The following is a 19,525-nucleotide window of genomic DNA, read 5'->3' as shown; positions in this document are numbered from 1 at the left end:
TCCGACAGACTCAGTCATTCTGACTTTTGCATTCTAACCATAAAGATGGAAAATAGCTCGGGAGTATTCGAGAACATGATGAGTTCCTTCGCTGCTGAACTCAAGGAAGTGTGCCCAGTACATCACAAAGTATGGGCGTATGAAGCACATTACAGTAAAGTACATCTTGGCTTTTCGGCAGACACTTTTGTAGAATTATTCACAGTCTATGTAAGAAACAGGACGGATTTAAAAGTAGACTTTTTCATCGTCCACTATGATGATTCGTATACGGACATGTGGGAGAATTTGCCAGAGGATTTTTTGGTAGATACAGAAATTGCATTTTGCGATTTTCTGCAAGCGAAGAAGTGTCTCTACATCAAGTACAAGGACATAACAAAAGTAAGGACAGACTTGGATATGAGTTTCTCTACATGGATGTACATGCTCCGAAAATACATGAGTAAATATCATTCTGACATTGAACTCGAGTGGTGTGAACACAGTTTGCAACCAAATTCGTTTTGTGAGTGTAACATCACGACGGAACCCAAAATGATGGATAGAGATGATAAAGTCTACGTCAACATTCTGACTATGTTATGTGATCACCATGCAGATCGACAATGGTAAATAGTAGCGGTACAACAGAAAATGCATCATTCGTAATGTTGATGTCAAACAAGGCAGCTGTGTTGTCTCTAAAACTCAAAGAGTTGATGGAATTGCACTGGGGTGACATTACTCCTAAGCATCATGATAAAACATTGGACATAGCGTTGATACCAAAGCATGCTCGCAGTACATTATATCAGTATGTGATGAAATGGTTGTTTTGTCAAGCCACGGTAAATAAAGAATTCAGACATCACCAGGTCATGCATGGTGTTATTCAGATTGTCAAGAAATATTTATTTGTTGACGAGTCAGGACTATTACCTCTAGCACTTCGGCAAGGAGCAGTCATACAGGGTTTGAACAACCTTACGGAAGGTGAAAAAAAAACGATCTCCTTCACCAAGTGAATCAAATATTGGAACATTTACCAAAGATCAAGTCACTTTTGTGGGTGCATTATATGGTAGCATCGGAATTGCTGTTCCTGAATGACCAGTACAGATTACAACAACATGTCAGACAGTAAAGAGAAGAAAATCTTTACACCTGGAGAAACAATCGCTCATGCCATCAACTGGATGAGATTAATGGATAAAGCATCAAGCAAACAGGAAAAAAATGGCACTTATGATATTGATGACTGTGCGTATGATGAAAGATCTTGACAGTTTAAACTGGTTATGTGAACTTTATAACTGTGACATTGAAAACATAAAATTGGAGTGGTATATAAATGACAAGATAGAAGACACTTATTTGTTAAATAATTATTAACTATTGTTTTTGTTGTCAACATTGTTTTTGTGAACATAGTTTTTGTCAACGTTGTTACGTATAAACAAACATGTAAAAAAGAATATGTTGTTATTATTATTGAAACCATCATGGAGGAAACTAGTTTATTATTTCAACATCCTTGCAATATTTCCATTTCTGGACCAAGTGGGTCTGGTAAAACACAATTTGTCAAACAATTGATTGAGTTTAAAACGGATGTGTTTCAAACTGTACCACAACAAGTGGTGTGGTGTTACAAAGAATGGCAGTCTATCTACGCTAGGTTGCAAGAAAGAGAAGGATCTTATATCAAGTTTGTCAATGGCATCCCAGACGACGACGAGGAGATTGTCAGCGATACCAGTATTCCTCATTTTGGGGGTGTTTGACGACATGCTCTGCGATAAGATGAAGAAAAAATCAACTTTGGTTTACAAGAAAAGGACATCATCGTAAGCCAGTGTGATTTATATCACCCAGAACATGTTTCAACAATCCAAAGCAAGTAGAACAATGAGTCTGAATGCGCATTACATGATTCTCAAAATACTAGAGATAAAGGACAAATCAAAGTATTGGCAAGTCAAATTCAATTGCCACATTTACTCCAAGCCTATCGAGATGCCATTTCAGTTCCTCACGGATATTTAGATTTTCATCCAAGAACTCCCGAGTCCTACAAACTGAGAACAGATATCTTTCATCGTTGGGTGACTGGAGGAAATCGAGGACCTGTTGTGTACATGGGACTAGTATAAAAGAAATAGACATAGGAAAAAGGTATTCACTTCAAGACAATTCGTCATGGATTACACACCAAAAGCTGACATCAGAGCCTTGGAATCGCTCAGTCAGGAGAAAAATTTTCAAAAATGACATCAGTTATTACAAGCGGGTCTGCATGAAATGATCAAATGGTTTACTTTAGCAGCCAAGATCATCCTACAGAAAAAGATTCAACTGCCAAAACAGACTTTGAATTTCCTGAACAGAAATCAACATGAGATTCAACAGTTAGCAGACGCCAATGTGGATGCCGACACCAAAAGTAAATTGATACTGAAACCAGGAGGCAGTGGATTTCTTGGAGGTGATATGATTCGAAGTCTACTTCGTTGGGACGGACAAAAGACTTTGAGAAAATTTGACAAGGCTGTCAAGAAAAGATCTGTCAAAACGCCATCAGCCAAGAAAGGTAAAAAGAGATCTGTCAAAACGCTAGCAGTCAAGAAAGGCAAAAAGAGATCTGTTAAAACACCAACCAAAAAACATAAATCACCGTTGAAAGTCAAAATACAAGTCAAGAAATCATCGGGCAAGACCACAGGGAGGACACTTCCACCACCCATGAGGAAACTCGATGATCGGTTTGTGACTGTCAGACGAAAATCTTCACCAAGACAAGGTTCGCCTTTGAGACCACTCAGTCGTGTATCTGATGTGATTGATCACACAACACCAGTCAGATCTCCTCTCTCACCCATCAATATCATGTCTGGATTTCAAACTCCAAGTCCCATGCAATCGAGATCCAAGAGTACCACCCCATCATCCTCTGTTCTCAATACTCCTAAATCAAGATTTAATAACGTGGTGGTGAATCAACATGATGGTTTAACCTATTTAACTCCAAACGGTAAATGGACTGTAAGCAAATTAACACCAGGAGAAACTTCTCCTCTCTTCGTTTGGAACTCCATCTTGGGCAAGCTCACCTTCTTCCTCATTTACAGGGTATCCAAGTGGAATGTTAGCCCGATTTTCACCCCTGAATCGACAAGTATCTACTCTTAGACCAGGTTCGATCAGTGATGCTGCAAAAACAGCCTTTGAAACACCGTTAATCAAGAAACATGGGGCAATGATGTTAGCTTTAGGCAAAGCACAGCCTCAGTTTAGGAAAAAACTAATCAAGGAAGCGCCTAAAGATCTGATCAACTGTGTGGGGGAGTGCTGTCAAAATGTTTTAAAAGGGAATGTATCTCTATCAGAAGCTCAGAAGCGACAGCTGCATCCAAGGCGTCAACAACTTCGGGACTTGGCAAACAAAAAGATTCCCATCCAGAAGACAAAAAACAAATTTTAAATCAGAAAGGAGGATTTTTACCACTGTTAGCTTTTGCGCTAGCACCTGTGGTCAGCAACAGCCTTGGAAAATTGATAGATAAAATATGAAGAAGATGACCATTGTTCCGTTTAAAATGCTGGAAGAGATGAATCGCTGGAAAGCAGAGCACCAAACAAGATTACCACCAAACCCTAACATCACACAAACATCGGAGCTGCAGAAAGACATGGGGTCTGTACTTCATCGAGAAGATTTGTCTGAAAGTGAAAAAGCTCAATTATACGGTCAAACGTTACAGAAATTTCAACTGGCTCATAAAAAGGCAGTGCAACCGTCATAAAAATTTCAGCAGCAACAACAACAGCAAACTGTACAAACAGAGAAAAAGCGTGAGACTTTGCATGATCGTATTATTGATAGTGTGCCAGTTACCATGCGTCGTAAAGCCAAACTTCTTCTTCAAATGTTGGAAGACCATCCGAGCATGAGTTGGAATGCTCAGGGAAATTTAGAAGTCAACGGAAAAAACCTATTTCTGGATCTAATATGATTGATTTAGTCAATGATGTCCTAAGACAACGTAAAGGATCCAACCCAAGAGGATGGCAAGAATTTTCTCGAGGTCTGAGAGAATCTAATGTTCCTCAGGAATATGTTGGCAACAGACAGCGCTGGTTATGGATTCAGAGAGACGGGTCCGAGGATGAAGAGGATGGGGATGAAAGTTTTGAGACCAGTTCCTACTTACCACCGACACCATCTAAGTCTATAAAACGTGAACCCAGAGCTTCAACGTCCCAGTCGTGGGAGGCTTATTAACAAGGACAGTAAAAAGGAGGTAGTGCTTCATAAAATTTACTACGATCCAAAACATCCTGCAGGATTTTCGGGCATACAAAAACTGTATCGGTCAGCTCGAAAACAGATCAAATCTTTATCTTTAGATCAAGTCAGATCATGGTTGCAGGAGCAGAAAACCTACACGTTGCATAAACCTATTCGTCGAAATTTAAAAAACGTCAAACAAAGGTGAGAGGTATTGATCATCAGTGGCAGGCGGATTAGCAGATTTACAGAGGTTAATGAAAGACAATGATCAGTTTCGTTATTTGTTGTGTGTCATTGATGTGTTTTCAAAATACGCTTGGGTTGTTCCAATTTATAATAAAACATGTCAAACTTTGATTTAAGCGTTCGAGTCTATTTTGAAAACTTCAGGTAGATCCCCAAAGTCCTTACAAACTGACAAAGGGTCTGAATTTAAAAATAAAGACTTTCGAAAGTTCTTAAAGTCCAAACATATTCATTTTTCACTACGGAACATCCTGAAACTAAAGCAAGCATTGTTGAAAGATTTCAAAGAAGTTTGAAAAGTCGCATGTGGAAGTATTTCACACATGAAAACGCGACGTTACATTGATATTTTAGATGATTTGGTTCATGCCTACAATCATAGTTTTCATCGGTGTATTCAAACAACACCCACATCGGTTACTGAAAAAACAGAACCTGAAGTATTACAACACTTGCATGGATCAAAAACAAAATCAAAACCTATCTCGGTCAAAGTGGGTGATTTAGTTCGCATCAACAAAACAAAGCGAACTTTTGACAAAGGGTATCTACCAAACTGGACCAAAGAATTATTCAAGGTCATCCACATTCGCCGTTCTTTGCCACCAACCGTTCAGTTAGAAGATTTGGGTGGGGAAAAAATTGAAGGATCATTTTATTTGTCTGAAATTCAGACTATAAAAGACAAAGATATTTACGAAATTGAATCAGTCCTTGCTCGTCGCACAAGGAAAGTGGGTGGAAAAAAAAATCAAAGAAATTAAATTTCACTGGAAGGTTTCCAAAGAAATTTGACAGTTGGATTCCAGAAAGTCATTTGGTATAAAATACTCTACATTTTGACAGGATGTCTCAGTCAGATTCGGCTAGCGTGGAGGTGACAGACAATACTACGACGCTTTGTGTAACTCGTGAGCCAAAAAATCGTCTCACTTACATGTCACAGATTTCTGCCATTTATTTTGTGTTGGTGGTTTCCATCATTCAACTCTGTCTGAAATCTGAAGATAGGATTTGGTTAAATCTGCTCAGTAGCACACTTTGTTACATTTTACCTACCCCAGGTTTAAAATTCATAAAACAGCCTACGTTGCATAGTCTAGCTATTGGTCAGCAACGATGAATTCGTTTTACATAACGGTGCTCAGTGACAGCTCTATGGGCATGTTTTCTAATAATATCCAGAGTGAATTCAGAACAAAATTACCCAAACCAATTCATGTCAATAAAGATGATTATGAAATGGCTTTGGTCGGACTCATCATTCCTTCTCAAATTGTCAATGTGACAAAGGAGGAATCTCAAATTCAAACTGTTACAACCCATGCCAAACTTGGCAAGGAATTTAGTTAATTTCCTTCCAGCAAGTGTAGGAAAATCAATGTTCAGTACACGTTTCTTTGCTGTATCAAATCTGGGGTGTATTCTTCCCCAGAGCATCTCATTACTGAAATCGACAATGCTATTCAAAAAGAACTTAAAGACATTTTATTCCATAGTGTTTCATATAGGTTATTCCCAACCAAGGAGACGAATCAAATTCAAAACCGATACACAGCATGTGGGTATACATTTCCATCCTAGTTTATTACTTAAGCTAGGGGGTGAAAGTCAACATCTGGGATATGTTTATCCAGGGGATGAAAATCCTTTTCCTTACGGTGTGGATTTGAATGCTGGCACTAATCATTTATTCTGATCTGGCAGCAATCCTTCGTGTGGTTCCATTTGAACCGAGCAAGAAAGATTCAAATCATGTTCACGAAGAATTTGTCAATTTGCATTATGTCCCCCTCTCCAAATCCAGTTTTGATGAAATAGGTATAAATATAAGGGGTGACACTGGACAAACCGTTCAGTTTGTTGGTGGCAAGTCTATGGTGAAGTTGCATTTTCGAAAGAAATCACGAGTAAACTTATGATCACAATGTATCCCGTGTATCGTGGTGTTCCTCGCCAATATGGTCATGGAGTTGGGTCAATCTTTAAATCAGTTATCAAAACAACATCTCCTTTGGTGAAACCCGTGGTTAGATCAGCAATTAGGGCCCTCAAACATGAAGGTCTGGGTGCAGTCAAGGATATCGTGTTAGGAAGAAATCCAAAACAGGTGTTAAAGTCTCGTGGAGCAAGGGCGTTGAAGTCTGTTGGAAAAGCAACAGCTTTACCCTTGGGAGAATCTTTGATCAAAACTATAAAAGGTTCCAAACCAAGGCCTCGTCGTCAGTACTCATTCAGGCATCGTGGAAGAAGGGTGGTGGTGATACCACAACGTGGCCGTGGAAAAAAACGTTCACAAAGAAAATCTAGACCTCTTGATATTTTCGACTGAAAAATATGGTTCAACACGGTTCTTGCGAATGTAGCAAAACGAAACTTGATGTTTCTGCTGTACCTCCAACCATGTCAGCCATGCAAGATGGACAATGGACGGAACATTACCCGATTTCGGCTTTGAATAATTCAGCCCCCATCGAATTTATTATTCCTCCACAAACAGAAAAATGGACTGATTTGAATCAGTCCTATTTGTACATCAAATTCAAAGTGCTCAAGGCTGATGGAACAGACCTGGAGGCTGGCACTGAAACTTCTGTGGTCAATAACTTTTTCCACAGTATGTTCAGTAGCATTGATCTATATCTGAACAATAAACTGATTTCGAGCAACTCACACACCTATCCGTACAGAGTCTACATTGAAAATCTCCTGTCCTACAACAAAGAATGTAAAGACACACAACTGCGGGCGTTTGAACTCTGGGATAAAGATACAGCTACTCATATGCAGGATAATACACGAGATGGAAATAATGATGGATGGAAACGTCGCAGAACTCGTATTGCCGAAAGCAAATCCTGTGAACTCACTGGAAGATTACATCTGGATTTATTCCTACAAGAGAAATATCTCCCCAATGGAATTGAAATACGCCCCAAGTTGAACAGAGCCTCCACCAACTTCTGTCTCATGGGCACCGCCGAAGGAAAAGTTGATATCCAGCAAGTGAGATTCAACGTGAGGACGGTTGAATTGCTTCCTGTGGTGGCCAACGATTTGAATCAGGCCATCAGTCAGCATAACATGAAGATTCTGATACGACGCACTGTAGTGAAAACATTCACAATCACCGATGGACAGAGATCTAAAATTGATGATCACTTGTTTCTTGGACAACTTCCAAAAACGACTCATCATTGGTATGGTGAGAAATGCAGATATGAATGGAGACCACCGTACCAATCCGTTTGATTTCAGACATTTCCATTTGTCTAAACTAGAAGTCAGTATCGACGAGAAAACCATTCACAACAAAGCCTTCCAACCAGATTTTGAAATTGGAGAATGTTTGCGATTCTACATGTCACTCTACCAGGCAACAGGAGCTCTTGGTCTCAACAGGTCAATTGGATTGACTATGACAGAATATAAAAGTGGCTACACTCTCTGGGGATTTGATCTCACCGCAGGTTAAGGTTGCGAGGAAGGTCAACTTCACCCTATAAAAACGGGGAACCTGAGGATAGATCTTCAGTTTGCACAACAACTCCCTAGCGTCATGAACGTGATAGTATATGCAGAATTCGGCAGTCAAATTGAAATCAACGGATTGAGAGAAGTCGTCACAGATTATTAAACATGGATGGTCATACCTATGCCAGAAAACTTAGAGAAGATGCTGAGAAAGTGAAATACCAGGAACCGATATTTAAAAGAAAACTGAAGAATATGCGAGACACCTTAAACGAATGTGTTGTGGACGAACTTCAAACACTCATCTTTGATGAAGTGCATAAGAACTGTTATGGATGTATTGTGGATCATCCCAGTCAGTTACAGCATCAACTGTGTTTGTCCACATCTACAGACGAGTGGGTGGAGTTGTACATTGAAAAATCTCTTAAGCAACTGAATCTTTACAATGTCATGGAAAAATGGTATCCAAAACTAGAGCTTACGAACGTGCATGGCAGTGAGAAAGTACAAGCCCTGCATATGTGGGTAGATATAAGGGACAAGTTAACACGTCATCAATCAGATCCACGGGAAAGCTGGATGAGTATATGGGCAGATCGAGTGAAAGACGCTTGGAATCATGAATACCCATGAACTTCAATACATCTTGGATAAATCGTTTATATTGAGAACACTCAATGGAGAAGTGTGTCCTAAGGATCATCTGCCGAAGCAGAAACCCTGTCATGTGAAAGCTTACATAGTGAACACACATGACACAGATAAACCAGGAGAACATTGAGTGGCTATTTACTTCAGAGAAAATACAGACATCTACTTTGACTCTTATGGATTACCACCCTTAGAGGAAGCTATTCGACCTTTCTTGGACAACAATACCCGAAGGCGGACTAGGAACAACATACGACTTCGAAGTGGAAGCAGTGCCATGTGTGGTGTTTACTGCATATTTGCTTTAGACGCTTTAGCCAGAGGATATGATTTAGAGACTATATTGACTATCAAATTTCGTTTAGAGCCAAGATATTGGCATCTCAATGACAAAGATGTAGGAACTTGGTTTAAACAATTCTATGGACACTTGTTTTCAAAAGCTAGATCACTAGCTAAACCTGAACATTGTCAGTGTTGTACAGCAGATCAATCTGAAATGAAAAACTTGCTTTAGCTTTGTTTAAATTGTATGTTAGACCATGATTATTTGTACCCTTAATGTTCTTTGTTAATACATGTATTGTTTTCAGACATTTACATTTGTTTAAACTTGTTTTGTTATTTTTCCCTATCTAGGGGTAGTAGTAAAAGGTGCCATAACCCCATCCCTCAAAAAGACCAGTAGTCCTGGTCTTTTTTCAACTTAGCCATGTAGATGTTGGTCCTACTTGTAAGGGCAAAAAGGTCAAGGTCGCCGACATTTAATCACTTGCCTGTCACCGATGTTGGTTCGAACCGAACCTGAGGCGTTGCAGTCTTCATGTGAGGAAGCCATCCTTCTGGCTTACGGAAGGTCGATAATTTTACAAGTCCCAGAATGCACAAGTTATATCCCGAATATTTATTTTGTAATAATAGGACTAGAATCTAGTACATATTTTCCACGTAAAATTAACATATAATGCCTTTCAAATACACCCCTAAGTCACAGTTTAGTCATATTTACACGCTAGTAAAGTTTTCCATTCATAAACACGTGTTATAAACAATAATTATCCTGTAAATCGTGGAAGCCAATGAAATACACACGTATTATGCTTGCCCAAACTAAATGACCAATCAGATTTCACTTTGTCCCACCGCTGTCAATCAAGTCCATATTAGGTATACATACGGGTGTCAAGGACATGTACACATTGGCGATATAGCACTAATTTGTTTACTATACAGTATCAAAAGGAAAAAGTCAATCTTGTCGTGAAGTTTACGTCACACACACAAACAAAAATGCGCACTTGCGATCTACTTATCTTACTTATCATTACTTTTCCTTGCCAATCTTTACCCCTACTTTCTTTTCTTTCTTTTTTGATAGGTCACTTAAGATTATGGATTACTTCGCCCTATAGGATATTCTGCCCGGGTATAACTTAATGTCTGTAGATTTAATTCTATATAGGGCGAGGGTAGGACTTTTTGTTGGACTCCAGATGAAGACAAATGGTCTAAGGCGCTTTACAACCTTTGAGTTGATAACCTGGATGGCTCTGATTCTTCTTCTAGCGGTCGATGTTCATGAGAACCCAGGACCTAGCTCAAACGGTAGCCAACCTTCTTCTTCACTGTCATCATCTTCCTTGTCGTCAACTCTTGACATCGTTGATGGTTTTAAGAAGTCATTATCTTTCGTACATTTTAATGTTCAGAGTTTTTTCCATAAACGAGATATATTACAAGGAGAACTCCAGCATTTCGATGTCATCTCTTTTACTGAAACCTGGCTGAGTAATGACACTGAGTCTGATTGTATCACGTTTGATAATTATGCTATATCTTTCAGAAAGGACAGACCAGGTGATTCCCATGGCGGCGTTCTTGTTTATGTTAAAAGTCATATCCCTGCTCTCAGGAGACCTGATCTAGAGATTGCTGGAGTCGAATGTCTATGGATTGAACTTAGAATCATGCGTAAAAAAATTCTTTATGGTACATTTTATCGCCCTCCAAACTCATCCCCCCTCCTTTTGTCAAACATAGAAAACTCTATTGGACTTGCCTTCGATACAAACATCAATAGTGTAATCGTCACAGGAGACTTTAATTTAGATATGTTAAAACCGGCAACATATAGAAAATTAAATGACATAGCATCACAATACAACATGATTCAGCCCATAAATGAACCAACTCATTTTACTGAAACATCTCACTCTCTTATTGACCTTTTTCTAGTATCCTCTGCATGTAGTGTTCATACATCTGGAGTAGGAGATCCCTTTCTTGACCAGAATCTTAGATTCCATTGCCCCGTCTATTGTTGTCTTAATTGCTCCAAACCTTATTCGAAAAAGTATAAGCGCAATATATGGAAATTCGACCAGGGGGATTATGACAACCTTAGAAGAGAAGCGGCAACTATTAATTGGGACTCCCTAGCTGACGATGATATTAATACATACGTAGAAAATATTACTGATACAATTCTATCTATCTCTAAAAAGCACATTCCAAACAAAATAGCAACAATAAGACGATCAGACCCTGCATGGATGCATAATGACAAAAGAAAACATACGTAGAAAATATTACTGATACAATTCTATCTATCTCTAAAAAGCACATTCCAAACAAAATAGCAACAATAAGACAATCAGACCCTGCATGGATGCATAACGACATAAGAAAACATATAAGAAAGAGAAAGAGAGCTTATGACAGGGCCAAACGAACCCAAAATGAACATCACTGGTACATTTACAAACAAATAAGGAACAAAACTACACAATTATTACGAAATGCAAAAACACAACTTTCAGAAAAATTATCAAATAAACTAAAGACTGAAAATCTTAAAATATCTGACTATTGGAAGATACTAAAACAGTTTATATCACCATCCAAAAACACACCAGTTCATCTATTAAATGACAATGGTACTCTTGTAACAGAAGATACAGATAAAGCAAACTTGCTTAACAATTTCTTTCAGTCCCAAACATTACTAGATGACAATAACAAAACACTGCCACACATGCAAACAAATACAAATCATCCAAAACTTGAGATAATTGTCATCACAGAGGAAGAAGTAACAGAAACAATCAAATCACTTACCGTAGGTAAAGCTGCAGGACCTGACAACGTGAACAACAGAATCCTGAAGGAGCTCTCTCAGGAACTTGCAAAACCACTCAACTTTTTAACATATCTATCAGCACTGGTCAAATGCCATCCAAATGGAAATTGGCACATGTATGTGCTGTTTTCAAGAAGAATGACCCACAGCTAGTCTCAAACTACAGGCCTATATCACTTCTAAGCACAATCAGAAAAGTACTGGAAAAAATCATTCACAAGCATATTTTCAACTTCTTTTCAGCAAATAACACTATCTCAGCTCTCCACTCTGGATTTGTTCCCAATGACTCAACTACCAACCAGCTAGTTTCTATATACAATACTTTTTGCAAAGCATTAGATGAAGGTAAAGAAGTCCGTGCAGTTTTTTGTGATATATCCAAAGCTTTTGACCGTGTATGGCACAAAGGTCTTTTGTTCAAGCTGGAATCTGCAGGTGTATCTGGAAGTCTGTTAAAATGGTTTCGTGACTACTTATCTGAGAGAAAGCAGAAAGTTGTTCTTCCTGGAGGTTCTTCTCAAACAGTTTTTATCTCAGCAGGTGTGCCACAAGGTTCTATCCTTGGTCCTCTTCTTTTCATCGTCTTTATTAATGACATTGTTCTCAATATCAGTTCAAATATCAGACTCTTCGCTGATGATACTAGCTTGTACATTGTTGTTGACAACCCGGTCACTGCAGCCGAAACCCTTAATTCAGACCTCATGAAAATAGACGAGTGGGCAAATGAGTGGCTTGTCGATTTCAACCCGTAAAAAAACAGAATCACTTCTTATTTCTCGTAAAAATAACAAACCCCTGCATCCTCCTCTGTATATGCATGGTGTTCCAATCAACGAGGTGACGTCTCACAAACATCTTGGTGTTGCTTTTTCAAATGACGGAAACTGGCACGAACATGTAGATAGTATTAAAGAAAAGGCATGGAAAAGAATCAACATAATGAGAACCTTGAAATTTATTCTTGACCGCAAGTCTCTTGAAACTATACATTTGTCCTTTATTCGGCCTCTCCTGGAGTATTCTGATGTCGTCTGGGATAATATAACCCAGCACGATGAATTTGAACTTGAGAAAATCCAACTTGAAGCATGCAGAATTATTACAGGAGCCACCAAACTTGTTTCTTTTGCCAATCTTTATAAAGAGACTGGCTTCCAACCCCTTAAAGTTAAAAGGCAAAAACATAAATTCACTCTTTTCTACAAAATGAAAAATCATTTAACTCCACAGTATCTTTCTTCATTGGTACCTGACACTGTTCCACAAACATCCGTATACAATCTTAGAAATGCCGGTGATTCCAGAAATCTGCTTTGTCACACACAGCTCTTTGCAAACTCCTTTCTTCCATCAACTGTTAGTGACTGGAACCAACTTCCGCTAGACCACAGAGATTCTCCAACATTGGGCATCTTCACAAGACGACTTTATTCTGATGTAACGAAAGTTCCAACTCATTATTATGTAGGTGAACGTAAATTCCAAATTCTTCATGGCAGACTTAGGACACATTGTAGTTCTCTTAATGAACATCTATTCTCTAAAAATATCGACAGTCCACTGTGTGTATGTGGCGAGGTGGAAAGTACACACCATTTCTTTTTCAGCTGTCCTAATTATCAGAGAGAGCGCACAGAACTACTTAACTGTATTAGGCCAATTACCACTGTTACACTAAAAACACTGTTACATGGCGATTCCTCAATTACAAGCAGACTTAACAACTCCATATTTCTCCATGTACATAAATATATACAGAAGACAAAGAGATTCGATATGTAATTCCTTTATTACCTTTTTTCTTGGACACTAATAGCTGTAATAATAGCTTTGTATTCCAGATTTTTTGTCAGTTTAGTCCTTCTTTATAGCCTTGACGAAAGTCCTAAAACTCCATGTGTCTTAAGTGACATTTCTGACCTATTGACCCCATTTCCTCTATTTTTCTTCCTTCCTTCCTATCCCTATCTTCTTAGATATTATTGTAAGATAAAGCATTTATAATTTAGAGTTAATTTCACATAAACATTTTAATTTTCTTATCCAAAAATCCTTTTTGTCAATCTGTTTTAAAAATACAGTTGACACATTTTGTCAGATATCATACATAAACGAAGAAACTGCAAGCAGAACAATTATGATGGATTGTTTATATTGTTACCATTGAAATTGTATTAGTTATAGGGAGAGAGTTTTAAAAAAGCTTATAGCTTCCTACTCAATCCTATATGTTTGTACATTTAACAATTTAGTGTAACAGATGTAATTATGTCAATAAAATACTGTTTAAACCAACTGGAAGAAATTTGTATAGCCAGTCTATGTATTTTTAACACTCCTCTTACCTATACATTCGTCCATTCGTCACCCGTTTGCACCTTAGTTTAGACGCATTATTTTCAGATATACAGAAAGGACCGATAAAATATGTTTGAAATCAGTTTCGTTACTTATAACCAATTTATCATTTAAATTATTCAAATAAGGCAAATAATTTTGACAGTTTTCATCCGTTTGCTGGTAAACAGAATGTAAACGAACACGAGTGCTCAAACATTTGTACGTGTATAATGGCGTAGCTTCTGAACATATAAGCGTACATGTAATGTATGTCATTCAAGGTAAGGCGTTTATACCTTTATTTCCAATTACTTGAAGTGCAATATTCTTTGAAATTGCAAAAAAATACAGCAAATTTAACAAACAAGCAATCCCAACGATGTATTATTCATACTTTACAAAATGAACATAATTATAATGTAAAAAAATAAATATACTGAATTCAGCGATGATGTATTTCTGGCGTGACTTATTATTCAAACTGTGATAGAACTACCAATATTTATCCGCATAAGGGATGTCGGTCTCTCAAAGAAATGGTTTAGGACGAGATGAGGAGGCAGTAAACAGTTTTTATCTGTTAGTCAAGTTAGTGTCGAATGGGCCCATGTCGAATTTACAAATAAGAGGCAATTTACGGATTAAAGTGCATATTTGTATAATAATAATTGCCAGAATTGAAGTTTTAGTGGCAAGGATTGAGTTTCAGACATTGAGTTAAAATTAGATGTGTAGCCTTGACCTTGCAATTATGACGTAACTTGATTTGCAGAGAAGAATACATGCCTTCGTTGAGCTAGCTTAAAGTGGAGCTGTAATTTTGACAGGGGCCTCAGGTAAATTAAAATAGTGGAAAACAAACGGTACAGACAGCATATATATTTGAGCTTAGTTTCATATTTTACAGTGTAAGTGGAGTAAGAGACTGTGTAGTAGTTGGTGCTTTCATTTGCAGGGAATTTTGCTGCGATTTGAAATTTTACAACTTCAGCTTTTTTTCGTCATCAGATTTCGCGGCCGTGAGAGCACAAAATTCAGGGTTTGTAAACAGAAAACTAGATGTTAGACATTATTATAATGAGACACCTACAGTCATATAATCAACAAGGCGACTGAAGTCCGAGGTCTAAAATCTGTTGAAAGTCTCCTGAGCAAAGTGTCGAAGATTTGTGTTATTGCCGTTATCTAAAACGAAAGTAGGATGGCGTTTAATTGAATCGATATGTTTGTTATCCTTGATAATAAAGTGTTGTTTTGATTTTTAAAAAAGTACTATCATTTAACAGATTGTGTAAACAGAAAAATACACTCTATACCATTTTGTCTTAACTGTCACGTATTTCAAGACGGCCCATTGTTCCATTCCTAAGCGTGGTGTGATGATGAGGTAAATTTCTAAGATTATGGACCTGACCAATGTTGTATACGAGGCCTCGGTGAACATCACCTTAGTCAGGTCAAAAACCTTAGATATTTACCTATAACAACATACAGTAAGGTTTTGTTAGGTTTAGCGTCACCCCGACACAAGTAAAGGTCATATGGCGACTTTCCAGCTTTTCATGGAGGAAGACCAAATGTGCCCCTCTGGGCTTATTTTCATCACGCATGGGCACCTGTGAACCAACGACCTTCCGTTAGCCAGATGGATGGCCACCTCATATAGAGAATTTCCAAGTGAGGCCCGAACACACATCGGTGAGGGACAAGTGGCCACCTGGCCATTTAGGCCCCTCATACAGTTAATAGGGTTATTATAACGGTAGCTCGATCTGGGATGCCTATTCGGCTCGAGTGGATTTTTGCCAGATTGGATCTCACGAGGCGCGAAAGCGCCGAGTGTGATCCGACCTTGCAAAATCCACGAGAGCCGAATACAAAATTCCAGATCCAGCTACTGTAATAATGACCCTGTTATTATATACCTCTATCTTTGTGTTTGTTGTTCTGTTATTGAACAAAATCTCCAATGTTTATCGATATTAAAATGACACTAAGTGAAGTTATTATAGAACTGTGTCAGGTCATGCATATCAATGAAAGTAGTCCGGCAGCATACAATACGGAAGGTACAATACAGAATTTAAAAGGTTCAATACGGATTGTTTTTCTGCCTGTTCATAGTTAATTGTGAAATACAAGCCGATTGTTTACAGAATTTATATAGGTATATAATAAAGTATAATATTTTATGACTACACTGAAAAAAAAGAGCAATGTGGTCCATATCTAATAAAAATCAATGCTAGATTACTTTCAGACAGGCTTTATTAAGCAATCGTCTAGAAATTTTATAAAAAGACAATGCATAGAATATGAAGCCGTAACATTGTATTCAATCCAGTTATATTTAAAAATTAAAAACACAATGTTATATTCATGGAAAACAAGTTTGTGCACAAGAATATCACTGTTATATTGTAAACGCCATTTTCTACGGACCTCCATGTTAACAATTACCAACCAATCTGATATAAAATAAATTAAATCATAACTGAATCAAACCAAACTTGTGAGAACTAAGGAAGTTTGGCGAAATTTCAAGAAGCATGAAATAAACTTTGTTTTCTATGACTTTTCTGTTTGATCTAATTTGCAGACAAGTCAAAGCATAACAAATGAAGAAAATTACTTTGGCGCGCAATTACTAAAGAAACTGAGCACGTATTGGATATATATATATATACTTTTATATACTTTTACCGGTTACAAATTACCTATTATCAATACATTTTCAGTATAAAAAGCATAAATAAACGGATATATTAACATAAGAATAGAACTTGGTGTATGATTTCACCATCAGATGAATAATGTACGATTGCATTTAAACATACAAAACGCATCGCTACATAAGATCTAAATCTAGCTTAACAGTGACAATAGTTTACGCCACGTAACTTAGCAAGACACTACTTTTGAAAAAGCGCATGCCTCCATACTCTTTCGTTTGAATGGAAATGGTTACTGATATGTGATATTTGGGTAAATAAAGTCGATATTTCATATATATTATGTAATATCAGATTTGGTCAAATTTTTATAACCTATAAATTATAGACCTGGCAAGGAATAAACCTACTGATGTGACCTCAAGTGTGACCTTGATCTTTGAGCTAGGGGTCTTGGTGTTTTGAATGATAAATTGCCTCATACCTGGGAAACATTGTCATAAAAATTAATATCAAAATCATTTGATGGACGACAGCGTTATCAACAGCAAAGGGAAAAAACCTATTGAACTCTGACCTCCAAGTGTGACCTTGACTTTTGAGTGAAGGATCTAGGTGCTGCGCATGACACATTGTCTTATTGTAAGAACATTTGTATAAAGTAGTATTAAAATACTTTGATGAATGACAGAGCTATGGCCTGGGAAAAAAAAACATCTATTGTCCTTTGACCTTTGAGTGTGACCATGACATTTGTGCTAAGAGTCTGGATGTTGCACGTGATACACCATCTCATTATAGGATACATTTATGCCAGTTAATGATAAAATCGCTTAAATAATGACAGAGTTATGGGCCGGACAGGAAAACAACACTATTTCCTTTGACCTCTGAGTGTGACCTTGACCTTTGGGCTAATGGTCTGAGTGTTAAGCATGACATGCAGTCTGATTATGAGATACATTTGTGCCAAGTAATATCATAATCCCTCCGAGGATGACAGTGTTATGGACCGCCCAGGAAACAGTATTACTGACCTGTGACACCAGAGTGTGACCTTGACCTTTGAGCTACGGTTCTGTGTGTTGCGGATGACACCGATTGTGGGAAACATTTGTGCAAAGTAATATTAAAATCTCTGAATGGGAAAAAAACTTGTGCAGTTTTGACCCGAAAGAGTGACCTTGACCTTTGGGCCAGGGATCCGGGTATTGCGCATAACACACTGCCCTAATAAGAGGAACATTTGTGCCAAGTAATATTAAAATCCCTTGATGGATGACAAAGTTGCAGACTAGATACGAATTCGGGACGAACGAACGGACGGACGGACGCTGCAATTATTATATTCCGCCTCCGATAGAGGACTTTAAAAGTCAGTACGATGATATGATTTTCTTTGGAAAAATAAAACAAGTAAATAAAATATACAAATTGATCTATGTAAACACTTTAAACTGGTGACAAAGTACAAATTAGTCTAGTGTAAGTTCTTTTAGGTCTAATGATAAACAAGTTCAGCAACATATATTTATTAATCCACTCCCCCTCATTCCAGATGGAATCCACCGCCAAGAGGGTATTAGGCAAGAGAAGCCAGTTTCCCATTTAGCGCAAAGCAATGAGCTACTGGTACCACTTTTCATGTATTTGGTATGATGCAGCCAGGGTTCGAATCAACGACCTCTCGCACTCGAGGCGGACTTGAAGGACAAAGCAGTAAGATCATTATATAAATAGAAGTACATGTAGTAAAACATAGAGTTCAACACTAAACCCGAATATCTCAAAATTAGATGCTGTTAGACCACCCGTTTGTATTGATCCTTCGACGCTATAATGCATACTGTAAGTTAGCTTTCTGGTATGCTGTAATTCATAAATGCTGTATACTAAAATTTTAAAGCTTAATATTGAAGGAAAAACGTCAGCATTAAAGTACCACATTGTAATATTTAAGAACTGCCACATTGTCTCTTGATTAGTATAAACTTTCACTGTAACTTGGTAGACGTATCGTGACAATAAATACGTTACTCGAGCTAGATTTAATCTAGCCTTAACCAGCAAATCTTAATCACAAAAAGCACTGTAGAATAATACTTCCAAGGGGCTGACGCTTGGAGTATTATTTTCTATGACTTTTCCTTTGACCAGGTGTTGTTTCGAAAGTTAATTTTATTGCTGCAATTTTTAATTGAAAATAAAACTGTATATAATAACTGCCAGCAAAATTCCCATCACACATCCATGTTCTCTTACGCTTCTTGAAGTCAAAGTCTTATTGTCTGAAATAATCAAATAAGTATTTTGTTATGTCTTCTGTAGGAGGGGTTTTGTCAAATACATGTTAAAGGAACGTACCACCGCCTCTTATTGTTGACCATAACATACAAACAACACAAATTCACGTATTTGTGTGGTATCTGAATTCAGCCACAATCTATGAAACATCAACCATCATGATTACTGCAAACACTATATGTGACCCGCAAAATGTTTCAGGAGGGGCACTGACTTACTTTTGTCCGTACGTCCGTGCGTCCGTCTGTCCGCCCGAATTTATGTCATGCATATAGATCTAAAATATCTGCAGTCATGCAACATGATAAGATCGTTATTCCGCTTATGAAGTTGAATATCTGGGGTTTGTTTGTGATTTCACTCAGTAAGACTAGAGCTATGGCCCTTGGCAATCAAAATGCATAAAGTGCCTAAACG

At 37.7% G+C, this 19,525-nt stretch overlaps 1 protein-coding gene across 1 annotated transcript; it reads left to right on the top strand.

Annotated features, from left to right (window-relative positions):
- The first annotated feature begins 6,856 nt into the window (after positions 1-6,856).
- Positions 6,857-7,771, top strand: LOC123544027 (uncharacterized protein F54H12.2-like). Its single transcript, XM_045330081.2, has one exon. The coding sequence runs from the start codon at positions 6,857-6,859 to the stop codon at positions 7,769-7,771; it is 915 nt and encodes a 304-aa protein (XP_045186016.2).
- The last annotated feature ends 11,754 nt before the right edge of the window (positions 7,772-19,525 follow it).

The sequence above is a fragment of the Mercenaria mercenaria genome, chromosome 12, assembly GCF_021730395.1.
Source record: "Mercenaria mercenaria strain notata chromosome 12, MADL_Memer_1, whole genome shotgun sequence".
NCBI lineage: Eukaryota > Metazoa > Mollusca > Bivalvia > Venerida > Veneridae > Mercenaria > Mercenaria mercenaria.
Note: the sequence above shows the minus strand (reverse complement) of the source record. Positions and strands in the feature narration are given on the sequence as shown.